The 24,953-nt window shown below is 35.0% G+C and overlaps 1 protein-coding gene across 12 annotated transcripts in view; it reads left to right on the top strand.

The window, feature by feature from the left end:
- Window positions 1-24,953, top strand: part of LOC143665614 (DNA repair protein XRCC4-like) — a 283,083-nt gene that overhangs the window by 57,231 nt on the left and 200,899 nt on the right. For 11 of the 12 annotated variants that reach the window (XM_077139218.1, XM_077139215.1, XM_077139212.1 and 8 more), the window contains one exon: window positions 23,168-23,257. The exons of the other annotated variant lie outside the window; for it this stretch is intronic. In XM_077139218.1, coding sequence (XP_076995333.1) covers window positions 23,168-23,257 — 90 coding nt within the window. The remainder of the gene's footprint in view (window positions 1-23,167; window positions 23,258-24,953) is intronic. 12 annotated transcript variants of the gene reach the window in all.

Below are 24,953 nucleotides of genomic sequence, written 5' to 3'. Positions count from 1 at the left end.
CAAAAATCTTTCTACAAAGAAAAGCCCAGGGCTTGATGGCTTCACAGGGGAATTTAATCAAACATTCCAAAAAGAACTAACACCATTCCTGTTCAGACTTTTCCAAAAACTTGAGGAAAAAGGAACAGTACTGTATTAGTTAGGGTTCTCTAGAGAAACAGAATCAACAGGAAATATTCATAAATATAAAATTTATAAAAGTGTCTCACATGACTGTGGGAACATAGAGTCCAAAATCCATAGGGCAGGCTGTGAAGCTGACGATTTTGATGGAGGGTTTGGACAAACTCCACAGGAGAGACTCACTGTTCAAAGCAGGAAGAGAGCCCGTCTCTTCTGAATCCTCCTTAAAAGGCTTCCAGTGATTAGATTAAGCATCGCTCATTAAAGAAGACAGTCCCCTTGGCTGATTACAGATGGAATCAGCTGTGGATATATGATCATGATTTAATTCCATGAAATGTTCCCATAGCAGCAGACAGGCCAGCACTTGCCCAACCAGACAAACATGTACCACCACCTGACCAAGTTGAGAAATGAACCTGACCATGACAACTACCTACATTTTATGAAGCTAATATCATTTTAATGCCAAAACTGGGTAAGGATGCTATGAAAAAGGAAAACTGCAGGCCAATCTCCCTAATGAACACACATGCAAAAATTCTCAACAAAATGCTAGCAAATCTAATCCAACAACACATTAAAAGAATTTTACACCACGACCAAGTGGAGTTTATACCAGGAATGCAAGGATGGTTCAACATAAGATTATCAATTAATGTAATACAGCACATTAACAAATTGAAAGGGAAAAATCACATGATCATCTTGAGTGATGTTGGAAAAGCATTAAATGAAATTCAGTATCCTTTTCTGATAAAACACTTCAAAAGGTAGAAATCAAAGGCCATTTCCTCAATATGGTAAAGGGCGTATATGAAAAACCCATAGCAGCATCGTACTCAGTGATGAGACACTGAGAGCTGTCTCATTGCAATTGAGAATGAAACAAGGATGTCCTCTGTCATGACTATTATTCAACATTAAAAGTAGCCCTACCCAGAGCAATCAGGCAGGAAAAAGAAATAAAAGGTGTCCAAATTGTAAAGGAAAAAGTAAAAGTTTTACTATTTGCAGATAACATGATACTATATGAGGAAAATCCTGAGAAATCTACAACAAAGTTGCTTACTCTAATAAACAGTTCAGGAAGGTGATGGGATATAAAATTAATGTGGAAAAATCAGTTATGTTTCTATACATAAGCAAAGACCTAACTGAATAGTCAATTAAGGAAAAAAATCCATTCAAAGTAGCATTCAAAAGAATCAAGTATCTAGGAATGAACTTAAACTAGGAATGTAAATGACTTGTACCCAGAAAACTACATAACAAATTGTTGAAAGAAATCAAAGATCCAAATAGATGGGAAGACATTCCCTGCCCATGGATAAGGTTAAATGTAGTTAATATGTTGGTTCTACCCAAATTGATCTACAGATTCAATGTAGTACCAATCAGAATTCTACCAACCTCAATTGAGTACTTGGAAAAGCTAGGTACCAAATTCATCTGGAAGGGAAAGGGACCCTGAATAGCTAAAAAAGCATCCTAAAAAAGAAGAACAAAATGAGAGGATGTGTTTGTCAGGGTTCTCAAGAGAAACAGAACCAACAGGAGAGATCTGTAAATATAATTTATAAAGGTGTCTCATGTAGCTGTGGGAATGGAAGAGTCCCAAATCCATGGGACAGGCTGTGAAGCTGGCTGCTCTGATGAAGGGCCTGGACAGACTTCAAAGGAGAGGCTCATTGGCTGAAGAAGCAGTGAAAGAGTCTCTCTTCTCCCATAAAAGCCTCCAACTGATTGGATCATCTCATTGTGGGTCACACCAGATGTCATCAGCCACAGATGCAATCAACTGACTGATGTTATCAGCCAGCCAAGAAATATCCCTGCAGCAATAGTCTCAAGGTGGTCCCCAGAGAGTGAAGAAGGATCTCTCCTTAGAAGGAAGTGGGGCATTCAGGGACAATGAGAAATTGATGGAACGCTAGAATGTACCTGAGCCCACAAAGGAGAGGGGTAGTGACGATTTTAGTTTTGGCTTTACTGTCAACTCCCATAACTAGTCAAGTCTGAGTGGAGGCAGGCCCAGAGTGGCAATGTAAGACAGAGTGGTTCCAGTGTTTTTTAAGAAATTAATAATTTTACCTGTCCCATCGAGGGTCACCTAAGGCTTCTCTAAGTTGATCCTATGTGAAGTCAGCAGAGCCATAAGCTTCCTTGGGCACCCTCAGCCTTCTTCACTTGCCATGAGCAGGGGCTCCAGAGGCTGTCCTGTCCTCCGTCAGGAGACAGTACAGATCCTGGCACAAAGCCCTTGGTCGTGGCGTCTGGGCATGGTCCTCCTGGCTCCCAAGGTTGAAAGTTGTTTTGAGATTCCTGGCACCCTCTTTGCAAGTGGCCTTTTGATTCCCAGTTGAAGCAAGGCCTTTGACTTGGAGCCGTGATTTGGGTGACCTCGAGAAGACAGGGTGCTGTTAACAGCGAGTGCAATAAATTGAGCCTTCTCAGCTCAGAGCCTGTTCTGAGGTCTTTTGCTTGTCTCTCTTTATCTTCTCTTCCTCCTTGGCTTTGTTTTGATTATTAGAGACAGAGAAAGCAGTTTCTAATAAGTAACTAATGGGAATTTGTGAGCCCATGGAGAGTTTTTGCAGCTTTCTCTGAATGTCAGGGTCAGCTGGCTGATGAAATGGGTGCCCAGCAAAATCTCATCTTCCCAGGAACCTGGGCTTTCGTTAGTAACTTTTTTTTTTTAATGTATGTATATATATTTTTTTGCATGGGCAGGCACGGGGAAACGAACTCAGGTCTCCAGTGCGGCAGGTGAGAATTCTGCCACTGCTGGCCCCATTAATAACTGCTTAAGGCTCCCACTAGTCTCCCCTGGAACAGAGCTGGGTTTTCCTGTTTCTCCTGAGGATTTTCCTTAGCTTATTACAATTAACTTGCTTGATGGCATATTTTTCATGCCTTTTGACAAACAGTTTTTTTCCTTTAATAAGGAAATAATTAAAGGAAAATTATTATTAAAATAATAATTAAAAAATAATATTTCCTTAATATAAATTGAGATGTGGGCATAATACAAGCCTTAAGTCCTTTTTAGTTCCTTGTCTTGATAGATAGCAATAAATATTTAGGTGTAGGGGATTTTTTACTACTTTCCTTGCTTTTTTTTTTTTTTACGGACTATACTAAATGAGGATTCTAGGGGGGTGGGTATAACTATTTAGAGGAGGTTTATTTAAAATATTTGCTCCCTTTTGTGAAAAAGAGTCATGAGGAAGAAGTTTTTGACAGTTCTCCTGGGCTTAATATAATTTGCAAGAGCCCTTCATAGATTTGTCCTGATAGAAGGCTATAAATGCGGTGCATAAGGAAATTTTTTTTTTTTGCCACTTTCCCTTCCTCTTACAAAAGAGATGTAATTGGAAGATAGGGTTATACCTGAGGTCCTATTCGTGGACCAGTGTTGACCTTCCTCCAGGCGATATTGAGGCTAGGCCGTATTAAAACTAGGGGCACTACCCATTTCTACTTGCAGTAGAGTGGGAGCACTACCCATTTCTAAGGAATAGAGAGAAGAAAAAGGCAAATGTCCCTATTGGTGTCTAGCATCCCAGGTTGCTGGGCTGCTGTTTCTGGCGCTCATCCCTTGGGCTCCTTGGATCAGGCTTCCTATCCCCACGCATCCCGAGGGTCCTCAAAGACTCAGGAAATGGATAGCCTGGTACCATCCTGAAGCTGCTGAGCTGTGCCACTCATCTTCCTGGGTGTCTGTGCTCTTAGCTTACTGCTTAAGAAAATAGAAACGACCTGCCATAGACAGAGAAATTTTAGGGAGGGCATTTCTCAAGTTTTGCCATGATTGAGCTAAAAGAAAAGAACATGCCACAAGGAAAGCAGGCTCCTTTCAAGAATGTGGCTTAATATGCTTTTCAGGCAGTCAGAAGGGGCTAGGTATGGACATATTGTAAGACAGGGCCAGGAATGTGGTGCTTTCTGTTCCTTACAGAGCAGACTTTTTAAGAATGCGAATGCACCCCCCACTGCCTCTTCTCCCCAGCTAATGCTTTCTTCTTACACTGAGCGACACCTTTAAGAGACCTATTAGTAGAACATACTGAGACTCAAGACATAGTAGCAGACAAAGAGATGGAAGGACCCAGAGAGAAAAAGAGTGAGGAGCTGGTCCTAAAAACGTTGTTGTGAGTGAGCCAAGAACCAGAGGGCCTGTGTTCTTGGGGTCTTCCAGTTTTCACAGGCTCAGTTTACTCTAATTAGGATAGCTGGGGCTTTTGCCTGCCCTACAAACCTCACTTCTGACTTTTAAAGGGTGGTACTCCCATTGGAAAGTACTCAGTTCCCTTGAGACTAGAGGTGACTCCCTAGGATGTTAAAGACAATACCTTGTTTGATATAAGAATCCTTAGCCCAGAATTTTGTGTTACAACAGATAGAATGTTTTAGAAGGCATTGAAAACCAGATAGAGGAGATAGAGGGAGATTTTTATGGAGAAATGTCTATTCATATCCTTTGCCCATTTTAAAAATTGGGTTATCTTTTTTTAAAAAATATTTTTATTGACAAAACGACATACAGACACAAACACTCTTAACGTATGAACATTCCATTCTGTGTACAATCAATGGCTCACAATATCATCAAATAGTTGTATATTTATCACCATGATCATTTCTTAGAACATTTGCATCACTCCAGAAAAAGAAATAAAAAGAAAGAAAAAAACCTCATACATACCATACCCCTTTGCCCCTCCCTCTCATTGACCATTAGTATTTCCATCTACCCAATATATTTTATGGATTGCTTTTTATTATTGAGTTGTAAGAGTTCTTTGTATATTCTAGTTACAAGTCTCTTATCAAACATGATCTACAAATATTTTTCCATTCTATGTATTGTCTTTTCACTGTCTTGATGGCGTCCTTTGATGCACAAACATTTTTAGTTTTGATGAAGTTCAGTTTATTTACTTTTTCTTTTTTGCTCATGCTTAGTAATATCTAAGACTTGATTGCCAATTCCGTTGTACTGAAGATTTCTCTCTGTTTTCTTCTAAAAGTTTTAGCTATTATATTTATTTGATCCACGTGGTGTTCTGCTAGTGCTTGCCTTGGCTGTAGATCACTTACTGAGGTATTGCCATCTTAACAGTGCTACCCTTGTAATCCATGAATATGGTATGTTTTATCATTGATTTGGATTTTTTTCAACCATGTTTTATAGTTTTCAGAATATGTTTTGTACTTCTTATAAAAATATATTTCTCATTTATTTTCCTTGATGGTATTGGGAATAGAGTACTTTTTCTTAATTTCCCTTTTGAAATGTTCGTTGCCAGTGTATAGAAATAGAGTTGATTTTTACATACTGAACTTTGTATCCTATACCTTGCTGAATTTATTTATTAATGATAGTAGATTTTTTGAGATCCTTGTATTTTCTATATCCCAAGATCATCTTATCTGTGAATAGAGACAGTTTTACTTCATCCTTTCCAATCTAGATGCCTTTTATCTGTCTCATTAATCTTTTTTGATGCACCGTTTTTGTTAGAACCGTGTAGAACTCTATTTCACTTAGCTACCATTGTTCTGTGTTAGTTGGTAACAGAGCATATTTAAGAGTATAGAATTTTAGCTTGACTAAACCCAGCTCCGTAACTTACTAGCTGTTAGACTGTAGACAGCTTACTCAATTGTTTTGTTCTCGGATTTTCCTTTATAAATAGGAAATAATAATTGCAATCTGCCTTATAATGGATTTAATGGATATATATATATATTTATATATATATATGCACATATTTATATATGAAATACATGTATATACTTATGTGCGTATATATGTCTATTCATTTCTGCATCTGTACACGTTAAAAGCTGTGAGTGCTATCCAGCATCACAGATTTATTATTTTATTCCAGCCTTTTCTCCTTTCTTATTTGTAACTTTCTCTAACAGTCCAAAATCTGGCTTTCATTATCTGCAATATATTTACTTATTTGCTCAATTCTTTCTATACATGTAAGGTAGTTTCAGAATTGCTAATTCATATCCCTATAAAAAACAAAATTTTAAATATAGTACAGTATTTATGGATTTTTCTTTTTTCATTATCCTGATAGTATACACTCAAAACTTGATTTTTCCAAACTTAGCATGTTTTTTCTTCTCCATCTCTTTCAGTGTCTGTATTCCACTTTTGATTGGTCACACATTTTACCTGATAATAATTAATTGTTTACTTTTTTGGTATGTTAGCAGTTACCAAAAATCAGAGCCATGTAGGAAAAGTATATTCAGAGACATGCCATTCTCCCCTCATCCCTATTACCTTGTTCTCACCTCTTTGCTTTCTCCACTCCATTTCCAACCAGCCCCTCTCAGTAACTAAGCTTATTAGCTTCTTGCTTATGTGTCCTGCATTCCACTTGCACAAATGAGTAGATGCATCAATATTTTCTCATATTCCCTCTATGCAGAAGGATAGTACACTGAATTCTCTTTTTTTGTTGTTTTGCTATTTTCACTTGACCACATATTCTGGATCACTTCTTATAAGTTCATAAAGATCTTTCTCTTTTTTTTTTTCTTTTTTTGATAGGTAATGATACTCTATTGTGTAGATTTGTCATTTTTCAGCCATACTCCTGTGTATGGGCCTTTAAGGTGTTTCCTGTATTTTGCAGTTCAAGCAATATTCCTGTATATTTTTGTCTTGTTATAAATTTATATAAAGGATAAATTCCTGGATGTGTAATTGCTAATGCATATTTTGTCTTCTTAGATATTGTTAAATTCCCCTGCAGAGGAGTTGGATCAGTTTGCATGACTACCAGCAGTGTATGAGAGTTCCCTGTGCCCCACAGCCTCACGGGGAGAAGGCTGTGCTGTTGTACTGTTTAATTTTCTCCTATTCGGTAGTTAGGAAATGGTACCTCAGTGTTGTTTAATATAAATTTCCTTATTTTTGAACACTTTTTCATGTTTGACAACCAGTTTTATATCTTTTTTGTGTTTTTTCTGTTCGTGTGTTTTTCCTTTTTATTATTGGTGTTTTGGTCTTTTGCTCCTCAAATTTCTTAGGTTCTGTCTATTAGACGCATTAGCATGTTGTTTGGTTACTACTTATTTAAAATGTTACCATGTGAATTTTTCAGTCAGTTTGCTTCCTTAGTGTTGAACTTCCCAAAATGTTAATCTGGAATAGGTCTGATCTCAGATATTCCACTTATATAATTTTGTCCTGAAATAAATAATGCTGTTCAGTTTGTTTGTTATAAGAAATAGACTTGATGCTTTGGTCACTTTTGTATGGTCATTGTGTCTACTATTCTTTTTATGTGTGTATATGCAAACACCTTATCCTTCAAAAAGTTTTCACTCCCCTTATCCTTTTTTTATCCTTTTTTTTAATTTAAAACTGCTACCTTCTTTTTTGCTATTCCAGTATCTTTTCTTGTTTCATAATGACATTTACCTTGAATTGTGGTCAGCTATTATACTTGCCTGAAGTCGGGGAGCTTATAATTTCATATTTCACACCTTCCCTATGCTGAATATGAGAATTATTAAAACTTAATGACCACTTATGTGCCATACGCTATGCTATGCATTGTACGCACGTGCTCTAATTCAGTCCTCACAGTTTTATGAAATATGTCTTGTTATCATCTCATTGTTATAGATGAGAAAATTAACACTCAGTGGTATATAACTTGTCCAAAGTGAAATAGCTAGGAGTAGCAGAGCTGGAATTTGAACACAGCTGGTGTGACTTCAAAGTGCATGGGTCCAGTTACCATGATATAATGTCTCTTAACATGTGTGTACTTGTCATACTCAAATTTTCATTGAGTTGATTTATGAAAGGTCTATGACATTCATCATAGTCTCATTATAAAATTGTAAGAGCCTTGGCTAAGGGAGTGGCATTGAAAGGAATATGTGGTAGGAAAAGAAATTATGAAGCCAAGTGTCATCAGTATGCACTGAGCTAATGTCCTTGTATGTGTCTTTGAAGTTGTGTCAGGGTGAGCCTCCTTGTTTTGTAAGAAATTGTCATGTTGGCAGGTGGTACCGATTCTACAGATTGTACCATCTCAGAGCTACCCATTTCTTATGTAAATAGTTTCAAGATTTTTACTCAGAGAGCCCTGTTGTGATTTTATTTTCATTTTCTAAATATTGAATCTTAGACATTAATAAGATTTCCTCCAGAGAAACTGTTTTAATAATCTTCTTCAAAGCCCTGACTAGCATAAATATTTCTCAATGGGTTTACTTGCCAAATTGGGACACAGTGCTTATGATACAATTTTGATTATATCAGGTGATCCTTTAAATGTCAAGTAAATATAGAGATTCAAATGGTTATCAGTGACAGCAGTTTTTTAAAAAATATTTTTGAAATATCTTCCTGTATCATACAATCCATCCAAAATATACAATCAATGGCTCACGATATCTTCACATAGTTGTATATTCATCACCATGATCATTTTTAGAACATTTGCATCACTCTAGAAAAGAAAAATAAAAAAGACTTATACATCCCATACCTCTTTCCCTTCCCTCTCATTAACCACCAAACATATTACCTTTTAAAAAATGTATTCTTATTTTGTTTTTTAAAATTATTTTTAATTTTTTAATTTTTATTTTTTGTTTATAAGGTTGTTTTTTTGTTTGTTTGTTTTTGTCATATTACCTTTTTAGGACATTTTATTTCTGACTGCAGCTATTTTTAAGTACATGTCCTGCCTCCCATTGCCTTCTCTTTCCTCCTTTGCTACAGTTTTGAAGTTTAATGCTCTTTACAGGGGCCACTGTGAATGAAAAGCAGTTAAGAAGGTGGACAAATCTGCTGGCTTTATAAGGGCTAAACCCACTCCCCTGAAAATTAATCTAGCGCAGAAATCCTGTTTCCATTTCCTCTGTCTTCCAACTTGTTCCACAAAATATGTAAGGATGATTAATCCTATTTCTATTATGGTGACTACTTTTGGATTGATCATTGTAGGTTTGAGGCAATCAAACTGATATAAGTGAAACTCTGTCAGTTCTCACTCTGCTTATCCAACTCCGTCCCTCCCCCCTCCTGTGGTTTCTCTTACCTCTCCCTTTTTTATTGGGGAGTGACCTGAAATAATGAAGGGGCAGGGACTCTTAGATGGCTTTATATGGGGCCATACAGAGCTGTCCCTTGGGCACAGGAGATCTACAAGCTGCTAAGACTATCTGGTGACTCAGGGAGACAGGCAGCAGAGCTAAAGAAAGGGGATTTTGCTAGCTGATAATAAAAAAGGCCGGAGGCCTACCTCTTTGTCAAGTAGACTGCATATGCTCTATTTTTTATTTTAAGCGGTAAAACTGCTCTTGTCTTCATCCCAGGTTTTGTATTTTGTTCACTGTAGGCTTTTTAGAAAAATATTTTTATTGGCAAATCCTCACACACACACACAGTCCATACATGGTATGAAAGTAGTGTCTCACAATATCATCACGTAGCTGTGCATTCATCACAATGATAATTTTTAGAACATTTGTATCACTCCAGAAAAAGAAACAAAAAGAAGAGAAAAAATTTATATATTCCATACCGCCCACCCCTCCCTCTCATTGACCACTAGTATTTCCATCTACCCAATATATTTTACCCATTATCTCCCCTATTATTTATTTATTTTTATTCATATTTTTTTACTAATCTGCCCATACCCTGGACAAAAGGAGCATCAGCATAAGGTTTTCACTATCACAGTCACATTGTGAAAGTTGTATCTTTATACAATCATCTTCAAGAAACATGGCTACTGAAACACAGTTCAACAGTTTCAGGTACTTCCCTCTGGCCAGTCCAATACACCATAAACTAAAAAGGAATGTCTATATAATGCGTAAGAAAAACTTCCAGGATAACCTCTCGATTCTGCTTGAAATCTCTCAGTCACTGAAACTTTATTTTGTCTTATTTCTCTCGTCCCCCTTTTTGTCAGGAAGGCTTTCTCAATCTCATGATGTCGGGTCCTGGCAAATCCTCAGAGTTTTGTCCCATGTTGCCAGGGAGGTTTACACCCCTGGGAGTCATGCCCACATGGTTGGGGCGGGGGCCAGTGAGTTCACCTGTGAGCTGTGTCAGCAGTTTTTTTTAATGAAAACTGATAACCTTTTGCTCACATTATTTCACAGGCTCCTTATAACATTAGTGAGTAAACATGACTATTATTGTAATCCAGTGACTAAATGACGTCTCCAAATACTACCCAGTTCTGTTTTGGTATTTGGAGAATCAGTTTTGTTACAGTTTTTAACCTACCTTTATACTAAGAATAATTAGGTATATAACATCTGTTCTATGTATAACTGAGAGGAAAATATAGAAATGCAATGTAAAATAAGCATTACTCTTATTTTAATGGGATTCACTACTTTTTTTTTTTTTTTTTTTTTTTTTTTTTTAAGACAGAGAGAAGGAAGGAAGGATAGAAGGAAGGAAGGAAGGAAGAAAGGGAAACATTTTTAAACATTTTCTTGTTTTATTGTATTCTGTTTCTCCGTTTTTGTTACATGGGCTGGGGCCGGGAATCGAACCGAGGTCCTCCGGCATAGCAGGCAAGCACTTTGCCCGCTGAGCCACCGCGGCCCACCCCAGATTCACTACTTTTTATTGCCAATTTACCTAAACTTTTACTCTTAATTAAAAAAAAATGCATAGCTGCTAAAAGCAAAAATGCTAACATTATCTATGTTAGAATTGATATTTACCATTCCTGTTCCTTCCCAGTAATTTGTATTTCTATCTGCCATCATTTCCTTTCAGCCTAAAGAAGTTCCTTTAGCATTCCTGCTAGTACATGTTGGCTGGCAATGAATTCTTTTATTTTAATGAAAATGCCTGTATTTTGCCTCGATTATTGAAGAACATTTTCTCTGGACAAAGGATTCTGGTTTGACTTTTTTTTTTTTCCAGGACTTTCAGTATGTTGTTTCCTGTTTTTGTTTTCAATTTTTGTTTTGCCTCCATGGGTTTCTCATGAGAAGTTAGTGTTCATTCAAATTATTCTTTCCTGTATGTGATGCTTTTCTTATTTTCTATTTATCTTTGACTTTCAGCAGTTGTGATATGCCTAGGGTAGATTTTATTTTTTAAATATTTTAAAATATTTAAAAATTTTTAAATTTAATATTTAAATATTAAAATATTTAAATTTAAAAATTAAAAATTAAAAATATTTTAAAATATTTAAATATTTTTTAAATAGGGTAGATTTTTTATTTTTAAATTTCTTACACAGGGTTTGTGGAGCTTCTTGCATCTGTAAATTTATGTTTTTCACCAAAATTGGAAACATTTGGTTCGATATTTTTTCAAATATTTTTTAATCCCATTTTCTGTCTCCCTCTATTCAGGTTTTAAAATCCTTTTACCTTCTGTTCTTCAGATTGGATAATTTATATCAATCTTTCTTTAAGCTCACTGACTCTTCTTTCATCTTGAACTGATAAGCCCATCTGGGAGTTTTAAAAAATCTTCATATGTATTTTTTTCATTCTCAGAATTTCTATATGGTTCTTCATTTTTCTCATGTCTAAATATTTCCATTTGATTGTTCTTTACAGATTTTATTTCTCCCCTGAGATCTCCCATCTCTTCATTCATTATGGTTATATTTTACTTTAAATTCTCAATCATAGTTATAATAGCTCATTTTAAATCCTTATTTGCTAATTCCCACATCTGGATTAACTCTGCCAGTGTATGTTGATTATGTGTTCTCTTAGGTATGTCAGATGTTTTCATTTCTGATATGTTGAGAATTTTAAATTTTATCCTGAACATTGTGAATGATACCTTATAGAGAGTGAGGTAGACCCATTTGGAGCATTTTTATTTCATTTTATTTTTTTTTTGTCTTTTTGTTTTCTAAGTCAGTTAACTTGGCTGTACTCCAACTTTAAACTCTGCTTCCCATGTGGTGGGTGTTGGCTGAAATTCCAGGTCAGTTCTTTTAGCCTTTGCAGGGCTGCTTGGAATCTGCCTCACACATCCATGGTTCAGAGGTTAGTCAGAGATTTGATCAGAATTCATGCATAGAATTTAGAGCTTCCTTTTTCTGGCTCTCTTTTTCCATGATCTCCCACATACTTTCCAAATATTGTGATTTCCCTGAAGCCTAACCTCTGATTCTTTAAGAGAATGAGACTCTAATTTTTAATCAACCTTTAGATGCTCTGCATAGCAGAGATTGGAGCTATAAAAATGGGAGTTTTTTCCTGTGCTAATTCTTTTCTCCCAGTATCCATATCTTTCCACAATCAGCCTGCATGTTTCCATGCCTTTGGGTCATTTGTTTTTGTTTGTTTAATATGTCTCTTCTATGGAAGGGTTGGTCCCTTTGGTTGCTGTTTGACCATAGCCAGAAGAGGGGCTCTGTATTTAACTTTTGAGCCCTCCTGTCCCTGATGATCTAAAAGCTTTTCTCAGTATTTGAGAAAAGTGCGTTACATGGTAGAACTTTCAACATGTTAAGAAATCAACACTCTAACCTGATTCCTTGGAGTCAGTCTTTTTGCTGTCCTGTTAAACCTTGTCTAATCGAAGTAATGCCTGTATTTGAAAAGTGGAAAATTTCCAGAAAAAATGAACAGTTGATATTGACACTCAAAAGAGTTTTATGAAATCAAGTAAGCAAAGGGACAGTTAGGCCAAACCACGGGAAAAAGTATCTAATGGTGAGATTTGTGAGACTAAACATTCTGGCAAGGGGAATTTCTCTGAGCTATTTCACACTGAATTGGAAAAGTCAGAGGAAAAACAAGTAATGAGCCCAGGTCATGCATTGGCAGCTGGACAGTCTGTGTGATCTCATAGTTACCTTTCCCAATGGCTGTTTGTCTGTTGGTCATTAACAAGAAAGCCTTTTAGGTTTTACATTATTAATATGAGTGTCTGAATTAGAGTGAGAAAATGGATTTCATGAAAACACTTGTAATTGATGGTACAAATTATCCTGGCAAGGGAGAAACCATTTTTATCTGTTTTTCACCAAAATCCACGTTAGGAGGGACTTGTATCTATTTGACTTATTTATCATTGTATTCCTAGCACCCAGAATAGTGCCTGCCACTTAGAAGCATTAAATAAGGATCAGTATTACTTCTTCTACTATATTTTACTAAAAAAGCAACAAATCCTCAAACGGATGTCAGTTATTGACAATGACAATCAAGTTGATGTTTTCCTTTAGAACATAAAGTGTGAGAATTTCTAATTTCTTCAAGAAAAGATAGAAGCCTCGTAAGTCACTTTCCAAACTTTCTATCATTTTTCTTATTATTCTTCTCAGTGTTTCCTTTTCTTTTCCTAAGTCCAGAAGTCTGAAGTCAAGATCTTTAGGTTTACTTTGTGGTTTGGGCAACAGGAGATACAGAAAACATACTTTTTCTTGTAACTGTGAAATATACTGAAGGAAAACAAAAAATCATTTTCTAGAAGAGAGAGTATTAAACAAAGTGGTCAATTGTACAAGATCTGTACAAACTACTTAATTGTCCTGACTTTAAATCCTAGCTACTTGTTATACTCATTATGATTTTTGGTAGCTTTCTTAACTTTTCTGAACTTCAGTTTCTTTATCTTTATTATGTGTAGATAAATAATACCTATGTTATTTGGCAGGTGCAGGATAAGTATATAGATTGTTTAGCAACATACAGTACGTGCTGAATACAAGATAGCTGCTTTTATGGTTTTTATTCTATGTATCTTAACCTCTTATGTTATAAAGAAATAGTACTTCTTATTTATTTAGTCTGTTTATTTACTTGCTTTATCACCTCGGACTCTGGCTTAATGTTTTTGATTCTCAGTTAAATTTTTATGAAATGACAGGTTGAATCAACTCAGATTTTCTCCCTTGTACCAACTTTGATTCATAGGAGCTTGTGATAGTGCTATCCTAAGGTGACTCACTGGAAAAATGTGTTATAATGAGTTGAGTCTGTGAACCTGATTTGATATCACTTATCCATTAATAGCTGTAATCCTCAATTTTAAGTAGATGAGAATATAAAACAAATACATAGATCATATTTATGTAACTTTTTATTTTTAAAAAAACATAAGTTGGGAGTTGATGCCCAACTTATGTGCCTACTTTATATAATACATTGTTAGGTGTTTCTTTTGGGTCTGTGAGGTGTGGAGGTAACAATGAGTAAATGACTTTTCCTGGAATATGTCTTATTTAGAGCATTCAGTATGACAGTAATAATGAAATTGCATCAAATACTCTCTGTATGAAGAGATATACTTTTGTATACTTTTTTATACTTTTGTAACAATATTTAAAAGCTATGAGAACTTTGACTCCTGCCAACAAAAATGGAAGTTCATGATATTTTAATTTTGTACCATTGTACAGTGAATAGCTCAATCCAAAACAAGAACTTTATTATTAAATCAGAATATTTTAATATAATACATTTTGTATTTAATTATCACATCAAGTCATTGACATGTTGATATGACCACATTGATTTATTTCTTTAATAGCTGAATAGCAATATAAATATTTTTGGTTTCTAAAGGTTTCTATATACATGCATGGATAGATGTTTTCTTTTTAATGTATCTTGAAAGATGAGAAAATTCTCCACACAACATGATATTCTGCTTTTTACAGAGCTCTTTTCAGGCTTCTGTTCTCTTCAAGTTTGTTTCATTCACCTCACATCTATTCTACAACATTTTAATTTATTCTTTTGGATAAAGGAAATATATAGAATAGGATGTTGTTATATGATATACAGTGTTGAATATCAATAATTTAATATTAGCATAATGATTAAAAGCAGTGTTAAAGCAAAGTGAATAATTCATTCACTGGATCTGGTTCTGAGGAGGACACACCTGGCATCAGATGACCTTTGTAAGTTGTCTATGAAAATGCCCAAAGCCCTCAAGCCAAAGAAAAGAAGAAAAATATCTCTCAGGATACTTTTGGTACAATGTGTGGAAGGATTCATATGCAGAAGCAAGACCTAAGCAACTACAAACCAGGGAAATGAAGGGGTTGAAGAAACGACCTGCAGAAAGGATAACAGTAGATGATCAGGAGAAAAATTCAAAGAGAAAAAAATTTGATGGAACTTAACATGTGTTCTATTTAGTTAAAAGAATTATTAAGCATCAATTAGTTTATTAAGCATCATTCAGAATTTCTTTAACAAGATCTTACTGTATATTTTAATAATATGACAGTTTACCTGAAAAAAAAAAGAAGACAAGCTGGGTTTGGCCCATGGATTATAGATTGCCAACCCCTGGCCTGATGTCTTGCTTGTTTACAGTTCTCAATATTTTTCTATAACACCCATGTTTACAAGCAAAACACACCTAGGATCTATGGAAGTTGTAATGGTTGCCTCCAGGTTGTAATATTCCTGCTATTTCTGTGTAATTCTCAGTGAATTAATAACAGCAGCACCATTTTTTTACAGCTGATTTTAATGTACTACCAGTATACTTGGGCTCCTTGATTAAGAAGCCATGTTCTAGTTTGCTAGCTGCTGGAATGCAATATACCAGAAACGGAATGGCTTTTTAAAATGGGAATTTAATAAATTGCTAGTTTGCAGTTCTAAGGCCGAGAAAATGTCTCAGTTAAAACAAGTCTATAGAAATGTCCAATCAAAAACATCCAGGGAAAGATACCTTGGTTCAAGAAGGCCGATGAAGTTCAGGGTTTCTCTCTCAAGTGGCAAGGCACATGGCGAACGCAGAGTTTCTCTGTCATCTGGAAAGGCACATGGTGATCACAGTCAGGGTTCCTCTCTCATTTGGAAGGACACATGGCAAACACGGCATCATCTGCTAGTTTATTCTCTCCTGGCTTCTGGTTTCATGAAGTTCTCTGGGAGCCGTTTTCCTTCTTCATCTCCAAAGATCACTGGCAGATGGACTCTCTGCTTCATGGTGCTGCAGCATTCTCTGCTCTCTCCGAATCTCCTTCATTCTCCAAAATGTTTCCTTTTTTATAAGACTCCAGAAACTTATTAAGATCTGCCCAAATGGGTGGAGACATGTCGTCACCTAATCCAGCTTAACAACCACTCTTGATTAAATCACATCTCCAGGGAGATGATTTGACTACAGTTTCAAACATACACTATTGAATAGGGATTATTCTGCCTTTGTGAAATGGGATTTAGATTAAAACATGGCTTTTCTAGAGGACATACATCCTTTCAAACCAGCACAAGCCACAATTAAAGACTACTGATTTTCCTTCTGAAACTGACAGAATTGTGTGATTATTCTTCTCAGTAATGCTGAGCACATCATCAAGCCTACTATATTTTTCATGGAAAACCATTATTTGCCTAAAAGCACAGATACTGAATTTATAAAATAAAAGTAGGATGTAATTGAAAACTTTGCTATCCATGAAAATATTCAAAATTTAGCCTGGGGGTCAAAAAGAATGCCAGAAGAACATGGCAGTTAAATATACACCTTTATCTATTGTTGAAGAAGATTCAATTTAATAATCAGATTTTAAATTTGTATCAAAGAAGGTTCTGTCCATTCTTCTTATTTTTTCATATAGAATCACAGCAGCTCCAGCACTTTTAAAAATCCATTTCTTAGTAATCACTTACATAATCAAACACTAAGGAAAAAGAGTCTGCAGTGATATTTATTTAGGTGACAGCATTTTAGTCATTTAGGCCTCAACAACCCCTCACTGGATTCCCTGTGGGTGGCCCATTTGGGGGTTGCAGTTTAATGTAATACAATAAACAAATTGTTATTTTGATGGGGATAAACAATATCCTCTGCTAAGATGACTTCAAACATTACATTTTATTGCCCTATAAAATATTACCCAACTTTGCATTTATTAGTTTGCCTATATATATCTATTCTTCAAATTGTCCTTCAAGCCAGTTTTAACATCTTACAGTTTCCCTCATTAATTAATAAGCTAAATACAATATTTTTCATATGTTTATTTTATGGTTTATGAGAGACATTACTTTCATTGAAAATTGTATTTTAAAAGATTAAATGAAAAAGCAAAATTTGGTTTCATTTTACTAAGCTGCACCTGAGGAAATGTACTCTCCTTTTTGGGATAAGTAGATATGAATTTCTCATTCATTTTGTAGATATAAACAAGTTTTTTCCTTAGTCTTAGAGACTAAGAAGCACAGTCTCTAGAATAGGTAAACAATCTTGATGAAGAAAGATGAAGTGGGAAAAATCACTCTACCTGTGTTCTAGTTTGCTAGCTGCCGGAATGCAGCACACCAGAGATGGATTAGCTTTTATTTATTTCATTAGTTCTTCAGAGGAAAGGCAGCTAACTCTCATCTGAGGTTCTTTCTTACATGGGAAGGCTCAGGGTAATCTCTGCTGGCCTTCTCTCCAGGCCTCTGGGTTCCAACAACTTTCCCTGGGGTGATTCCTTTCTGCATCTCCAAAGGCCTGGGCTGAACTGCGAGTGCCGAGATAAGGTATGCCGAGCTGCTTGGGCTGTGCTACGTTAAGTCAAACATCATTCATTGCAGCAGGCATACCTCCTAGCCGACTGTAGATGTAATCAGCAACAGATGAGGTTCACGTACCATTGGCTCATGTCCACAGCAACAGAACTAGTAGGTGCCTTCACCTGGCCAAGTTGACAACTGAATCTAACTATCACAACCTGATATTAAGCTTACAATATCTTGACTACAATAATCAAGAGAATGGGTATTTATAGAGATATAGACATCAGATTAATGGAACAGAATTGAGAACCCAGAAATAAAACCACACAAATATGCCCAAATACATTTTTAAATAAATCGTTTCACTTTGATTTAATGCTGCAATAAAGGAAGATATACAAGTCCCAAGGCAGTATTTACCAGCGAATGACTAACTAGTTCAAAGAACCTGGAAATGCTTCATAGATGAACCTAATAATTATTGTATCTCTGTTCTGCTTTGCATCATTGTTTATGATTTATGCCCAATCTAAAATTGTATGACCTAGCATTTTTGATTGATGTGGCTCTCCTTGGAGAAGGAAGTGAAGTAGAAATCATTATAGTCACTCTATCTCCAGACTACTCCTTACTTTACTTTGACCCAACTGATTTTTGATAAAGGCTGCAAAGCAATTCTAAGAAGGTGGAATAGTCTTTTCCACAAATGATGGTGGAACAGTTGAACATCCATAGACAAGAAAATAACCTTGCCTTAAACCTAACATATAAAAAAAAATTAAAGAAGTATGGATTATAGACCTAGCTGTAAAGCACAAATTTTTAAAATTTTAGAATAAACGCATAGGCAAACATCTTTGGACTCTTGGGCAAGGCGAAAAGTTCCTAGACTTCATACCAAAAGTATCCATAAAAGGAAAAGTTCTGAAAATGGAGTTCATAGAAACTAAAATCTTTTACAAAGCAAAATATCCTTTGGAGGAGATGGAAACACAAGCTAAGGGTTGGAAAAAAATATTTGCAAACAACATATCTACCAAAAGACCAGTACTTAGAATATATAAAGAACTCTCCAAACTCAACAGTTGAAACAGTCCAATCAGAAAATAGGCAAAAGACATGAATAGTCATTTGACTGAAGAGGATATAATAGTGGCAAATAAATGCATAAAAAGATAATTAACATTGTTAGCCATTAGGGAAATTCAGGTTGAAACCACAGTGATATATTACTGCACACATCAGAATGGCTAAAATAAACAGTAGGGACAATAATAAATGCTGACAAGAATATGGAGAAACTGAATCACTCATGCAGTGCTGCTGTGAATGTAAAGTATTGCAGCATCTCTAGAAAACAGTTTGGCAAGTTATTATAAAACTTACATATACATGCAGCATATGACGCAGACATCTTACATCTGGGCATTTGTCCCAGAGAAATGAAAATTCTTGTTCAAAGAAAAATTGTGAATATTCATCATAGCTTTATTTTTCTCAACATATATTTTTTTTTACTTAAGAAGTTATAATTTTGAGAAAAATTCTTACAGAAAATACATCTCCTATACCTCCTGTGGTGACTTAAAGCCACATACCCCAGAACACATACCATGTTCTTAAATGTAGTCCATTCCTGTGGGTGAGAATCCTTGTAGATAAGACCTTTTGATGAGCAACTTCAGTTAAGATAGATGATTAAACTCAGCCGAATCAGGACGGATCTTAATTCTATTACTGAAAAGCATGTAGGGAAGGTCGCAGAGAGAAAATGCCACAAAGATCAGCGAGAAGCTAGAAGTCAAACCTGTAAATAAGCAGAACCAAGAAACCAAGGAAGACTACCATGCACATTGTCCTTTGATGAAAAAGCCCACAACTGCAGGTTACCAGCTGCCAGCCCCAGAATGCCAGTCTTCTGAGAGAAAGCATCCCTTTGATGAGGCCTTGATTTTTTTTTACTTCTTGTCTCAAAACTGTGAGCCAATAAATTTCCAGTGTTTAAGCCAACCCAATGCATGGTATTTGTTTTGACAGCTAGAAAATTAAAACATTCTCCTATTATTAACAGCTCACATTACTGTACTGTCTTTGTTACAATTAAAGAAATAATATTATAATTGTAACATTAACTATAGCCATAGTTTACATTAGGGTTCACTGATTGGATGCTGCAGTCCTATGCTATTAAACAAATTATCCTAATAACATATATAAAATCTAAAATTTCCGCTTTACGTATTCAAATATAAATTAAGCACTGTTAACTGTATTAACAGGCTCATGCTGCCATCACTACTATCAAATACTAAAACTTTCCCATCACCAGAAACAGAATTCCTGTACAAATGAAGCATTAACTCCCCATTTGCCACCACCACCGTGGCCCTGGCAATCTTAATTCTAGTTTTCTGCTATGAATTTGTTTATTCTAATTATTTCATATCAGTGAGATCATACAATATTTGTTCTTTTGTCTGGTTTATTTCACTCAGCACGATGTCTTCAAGGTTCATCCATGTTATTGCAAATCTTCCCATTCAGTAGGTTGTCTTTTTAGTTTCATGATAAAATTCTGTTTAAGTTTACTAATGCTGCTGGAGTGCAATGCACCGGAAATGGACTGCCTTTTATAAAGGGGGTTACACATTTACAGTTTTTCAGAGGAAAGGCAGATGGCTTTCCTCTGGCTCTCTCGGGCACATGGTACCTCTGCTGGCCTTCTCTTCTGGCTTGTGGGTCAAATGACTTTCTCCGGGTCATTTCCTCTCTGCATCTATAAACGTCTGGGTCTGAGCCCGTTCTGAGCTCAGAACTGAGTTGTGCTGAACTGTGCTAAGCTGTTTCCTCTCTCTTCTGACTTCTCCCTTTAAGCCTCACTCAGAGTGGAAGGCATTCACTTTAGTCACTGCAGCTGTAATCAGCCATACATGAATTTCATGTGCTGATGATTTAAGTCCACAGCAACAGAACAACTGGACACTATCACCTGGCAAAGTTGACACCTGACCCTAACTACTAATGTCCTTTGCACAAAATTTGTAATTTTAATGAAGTTCCATTTATCTATTTTGTTGTTGTTATTGCTTGTTTATTTGTTGTAAAGTCTAAGAAACCATTGCATAACACACGGTCCTGCAGATGCTTCCCTGTGTTTTCTTCAAGGGCTTTTATAGGTTTGGTTCTGCTCTTTAGGTGTTTGATCCATTTTGGGTTGATTTTTTGTATATGGTATGAGGGCAGGGGTCATCTACATTCTTTCACATGTGAACATCTAGTTTTCCCAGCAGCATTTGTTTAAGCGACTATTCTTTCCCAGTTGAGTAGACTTGTTTCCCAAATCAGTTGGCCACAAATGTGAGGATATATTTTCTAAAACTTTCCCTTTGATTTTTTGTCTATATTTCTGTCCTTGTACCAGTACCATTCTGTTCTGATTACTGTGGTTTTGTGGTAAGTTTTAGAATTGGGAAATGTGAGTTCTCCAAATCTGCTCTTCTTTTTTAAGATGGCTTTGGCTATTTGGAGCCCTTTACTCTTCCATATAAATTTGATGCTTGGTTTTTCCATTTCTGCAAAAAAGGTTGTTGGGATTTTGTTTGAGATTGCATTGAATCTATAAATCACTTTGGGTGGAATTGATGTTTTAACAATATTCAGTCTTCCAGTCCATGAAAATGGAATGTCCTCCCATCTCCTTACTTCCTGTTTTAGAGACGTTTTGTACTTTTCTGTACAAGTTCTTTACATCCTTGGTTAAATGTATACGTAGTTATTTGAGTCTTTTATTTTGTATTATAAATGGAGTTATTTTCAATTCTTTTGTGTTTATTCTTTTGTGTATGTAACTTGAAGTGGGATTGCCAGATCATATGCATATATCCAAATACCATGATGATTTAAAATTTGCTATAGTAGAAGAGAAGTTTTATATATTATATTTTATTATTGTTAATTTTAAATGTTGCAAGAGAATGTATCTGTTTTAAGAATTGAAGGCTTCACTTATAATTAAAATATAGTAAATTTTGCTTATTTGATTTTGATGGTTCTTCTGGATATGTGTATGTCAGTATCTTTCTTTTCTGTCTTTTTGCCTTCTTTTCCTTTTCTTTTTTGCCTGCCTTCCTTCCTTCATGTCTTCCTTCCTCCTCCCTCCTCCCTTCCCTTCTTCCCTTTCTCCCTTCTCTTCTCACTTTTTTCCTTCCTCCCCTCCTTCCTTCCCTCCTAATATTTTGATCATATAGTTTCTGTTAACAAAAGAAAATAAAAAAGCCAGAATGTAAACTGAAACTTAATGTGTGGATTTTCATTAGCATTGACACACTTTGTTGAGTAGATTATATAGATGGCTGTTCATGTGAATGCTAGTAATGAAAACTAGAATTGTATCATAAATTGTAAAAAATTACTTGTGAAAATAGAAGTAGATTCCTGTTAAATAGAGTGTTTTGTATATAAAAAAATCTAAAGAAAAGATTTTTCCAACTTTTTCTTTTATTACTCAGTTATGAGTCTTCATTCCCTTCCTCGTTTTATGTGAATTTTTTTTTGCCATATGTTTTCATATTTTGGATCATTGATAGCACTTATAACGATGCATAAGCTTATGATTTATGTACTGTTTTTGGTCAAGGTTTATATCTGGAAGATGTTTAGTATCTTTGCTCATTCTAAGCATGTTATTACTAGCAGGAAACACATTTTATTCACATAATTGTGATTTTCTAAATGTAGTTTTCAGGAAATTTTTGATTAGGTGAAAATATATGTAATGTTCTAGCTTTATTTGTCTTTTAGAATGAGAAACATAATTTGGAGAAAGCTAATTGGAGTTTAAAGAAGGCAGATATGATACTTTTATCTTAAAATCAAGCAAATCATGGGCCACCAAGGCAAGTGTAGTAGTGTTAAATATGTGTGAAATGATTCTTTGCCCTGTGCATGTTTGGTAGATTTGGCATGAGTACAGTGAGGGTCTCTTTGAAAATTTATGGTTTTATTTACTAGCTCTCTTTGTTCCTTAGTTATATTTTATGGTCCAGGCACCTGGTACAGGATATTTTCGTTTTCATTGATTTTATTGATTATTATTTCAAAATTTCAGGAAAAAAAGCCTTTTTTTAATTGTTGTGGCTTTGGACTTATGTTTGGTTTGATAACCGGAATAAATCAACTGGACAAATAAAAAAAGGTAGCCAAAAGATGCCTCTCAGTCACCAATAGGAGATGGTTCAGGCTTCTTAACATGCCTACAGGCCCCAATTACCTGGCCCGTGCCTTCATTCTTTCTTTATCTTATCACTCTCAGTCTCATGCTTACGTGGCCATACTGAACTAGTTTTTAGTTTTTCCTCCAGAAATCACACTATTTATTATGAGCCTTTGTTTATGTTCCCACCTTATCCAGAAATATTCTCTCTTCTACCTCTTCATTCATTCTTTAAAACAAATAATTTTTAGCTTTGGGATTAGGGCAGCAGAGAGAGGATGCATATAAACAAGCATATTCAGCATTATAATAATCATATATTAGAAAATTAACAGTTTATTTCTTTGTTTCCGATTTCAGTTGCTAAAATCAAAGCCTGCCATAATTTTGCCTGCCTCTTCCCCGGAGGAGCCCACATCAGATACTTTGAGATGCTTTTACCATGGCAAGGTATTAAAATAATTCAACAAAATACTGCGTTTATTATCTTCAGTCTATATATTCAAGCAAATAGTGAACAAAACTATTAATTACACAATACATCCAAATCAGTTGCTTATAGTAAAAAGGAATTTGTAAGCGTTGATTTTATGTGATCTTACATGATTTTAAATTGAACCTAATTGGTTGTATATAAATATTAAATAAGTTTATATTGATTGTCTTTAACTTCTCTCCTCAGTGAATTTAAATCCAGTATATAAAGATTCATTTAGACTTCCCTTTAGTAGACTGATTTAAAACTCTTAAGTTGGGAAGAATCTCCTTAGATGTTCTTTATATGTTTTTCAAATGTAACAAAAGAGACATCAAAATCTTGCTATAGCTATAAGAATAGACGTAATTAGAATATAATTACGTAGTGACTTGAGCCTTACAAATCCTTTGAAAACATTTACACAGTTTGTATGTCAGTTTTAATCTTAGCATCAAGATAAAACTTTTTAAAAAGACTTTTTTAAAAGAATTATTTATTAAAAATCATTTAAAAGACTTATTTCTTTGACATTTTATCTAAAACTATTGTTAGTTTAACTCTTTATTCCCTAGACTTACAGAGGCAATATGAACTGTCTTCTTACATGTTGATTTTTCATGTAAATAATACTCTCAATTAAATACTTTCTGAAAGTTGGTGGTTTAAATATAGAGGAATAAATAAAACAAATTATAATTAATGTCAGTTGTGAATGAGATATGTACAATGTAAGAAGACTGTTCTTTATTTTGAAATTTGTGGAAGGGAAAACCAAAAAGAACATAACATTTTATTTAAAACGAGGTCTTCATTCATCATTTATTTACAGATATATTCATATTTTTTAGAGAATGTAACTCCTTTCTTTGTCTTTTGAATGACAAACATAGGTGAAAATATAAGACATTCATCAAAACAATCCCCCTGCCGATGTTTGTCTGGTTCCTGGGGGATTTCTTTAGTGCTTTGTCTGGGCTGGTTCTCAACAGCTTAAGCAATAGGACTTTCATTGCATTCTTTGGGAGATTATTTTGTCATTTAGTAGACTTCACTCTAAGAAAGCGTTTCTCTTTGCTCAGGTTTATACAGTTATTGTGGTTATGCCCTTTAGACCACCCTTATAGTTTTTCTTTTCCTCCTCCTCCTTCTGTCCCCACTTCTGTGTTTATATTTAGTTCAAGGTAATTTATTTATTGTATGGAAAGTTAAAAGTCTTGTTAGGAATGATCCATGTAGTGTATATGAATCTTAGGGAGTGTTTGGGTTTCTAGTGCACCCGATGGTAGTAATAGTAGTTTCTAGCCAGTATTGCTTTTAAAATATCGCTACAATGTTTTTATAGATCTTTTTTTGCTATTTAATAAATGAAGGTTTTTGTTTTTCAATGATTCAAACAGTTTATATTCAAGAATACTTATACTTTTCTTATTTGAAGTATGTATTACAAACATGGAAGAAAAGGAAACAAACTGCAGACACAGTAAAAGGTTCCTATCAGTTTACATAATACAATCTTAAATGTGAATATATGTTGTGAAATTATAGTATCAATACATTATGTAATTATATTGTTATGAATCCATGCCACTGTCATCTGAAACAAATTAACAATATAAGTATATTTGTATTTTTTGCAACAGATTGCAATATTTTATATCTTTGAATAAA

This window comes from Tamandua tetradactyla, chromosome 21 (genome assembly GCF_023851605.1).
Source record: "Tamandua tetradactyla isolate mTamTet1 chromosome 21, mTamTet1.pri, whole genome shotgun sequence".
NCBI classification, from domain to species: domain Eukaryota; kingdom Metazoa; phylum Chordata; class Mammalia; order Pilosa; family Myrmecophagidae; genus Tamandua; species Tamandua tetradactyla.
The sequence above is the reverse complement of the archived record's forward strand: the minus strand, read 5'-3'. Positions and strand labels throughout refer to the sequence as shown.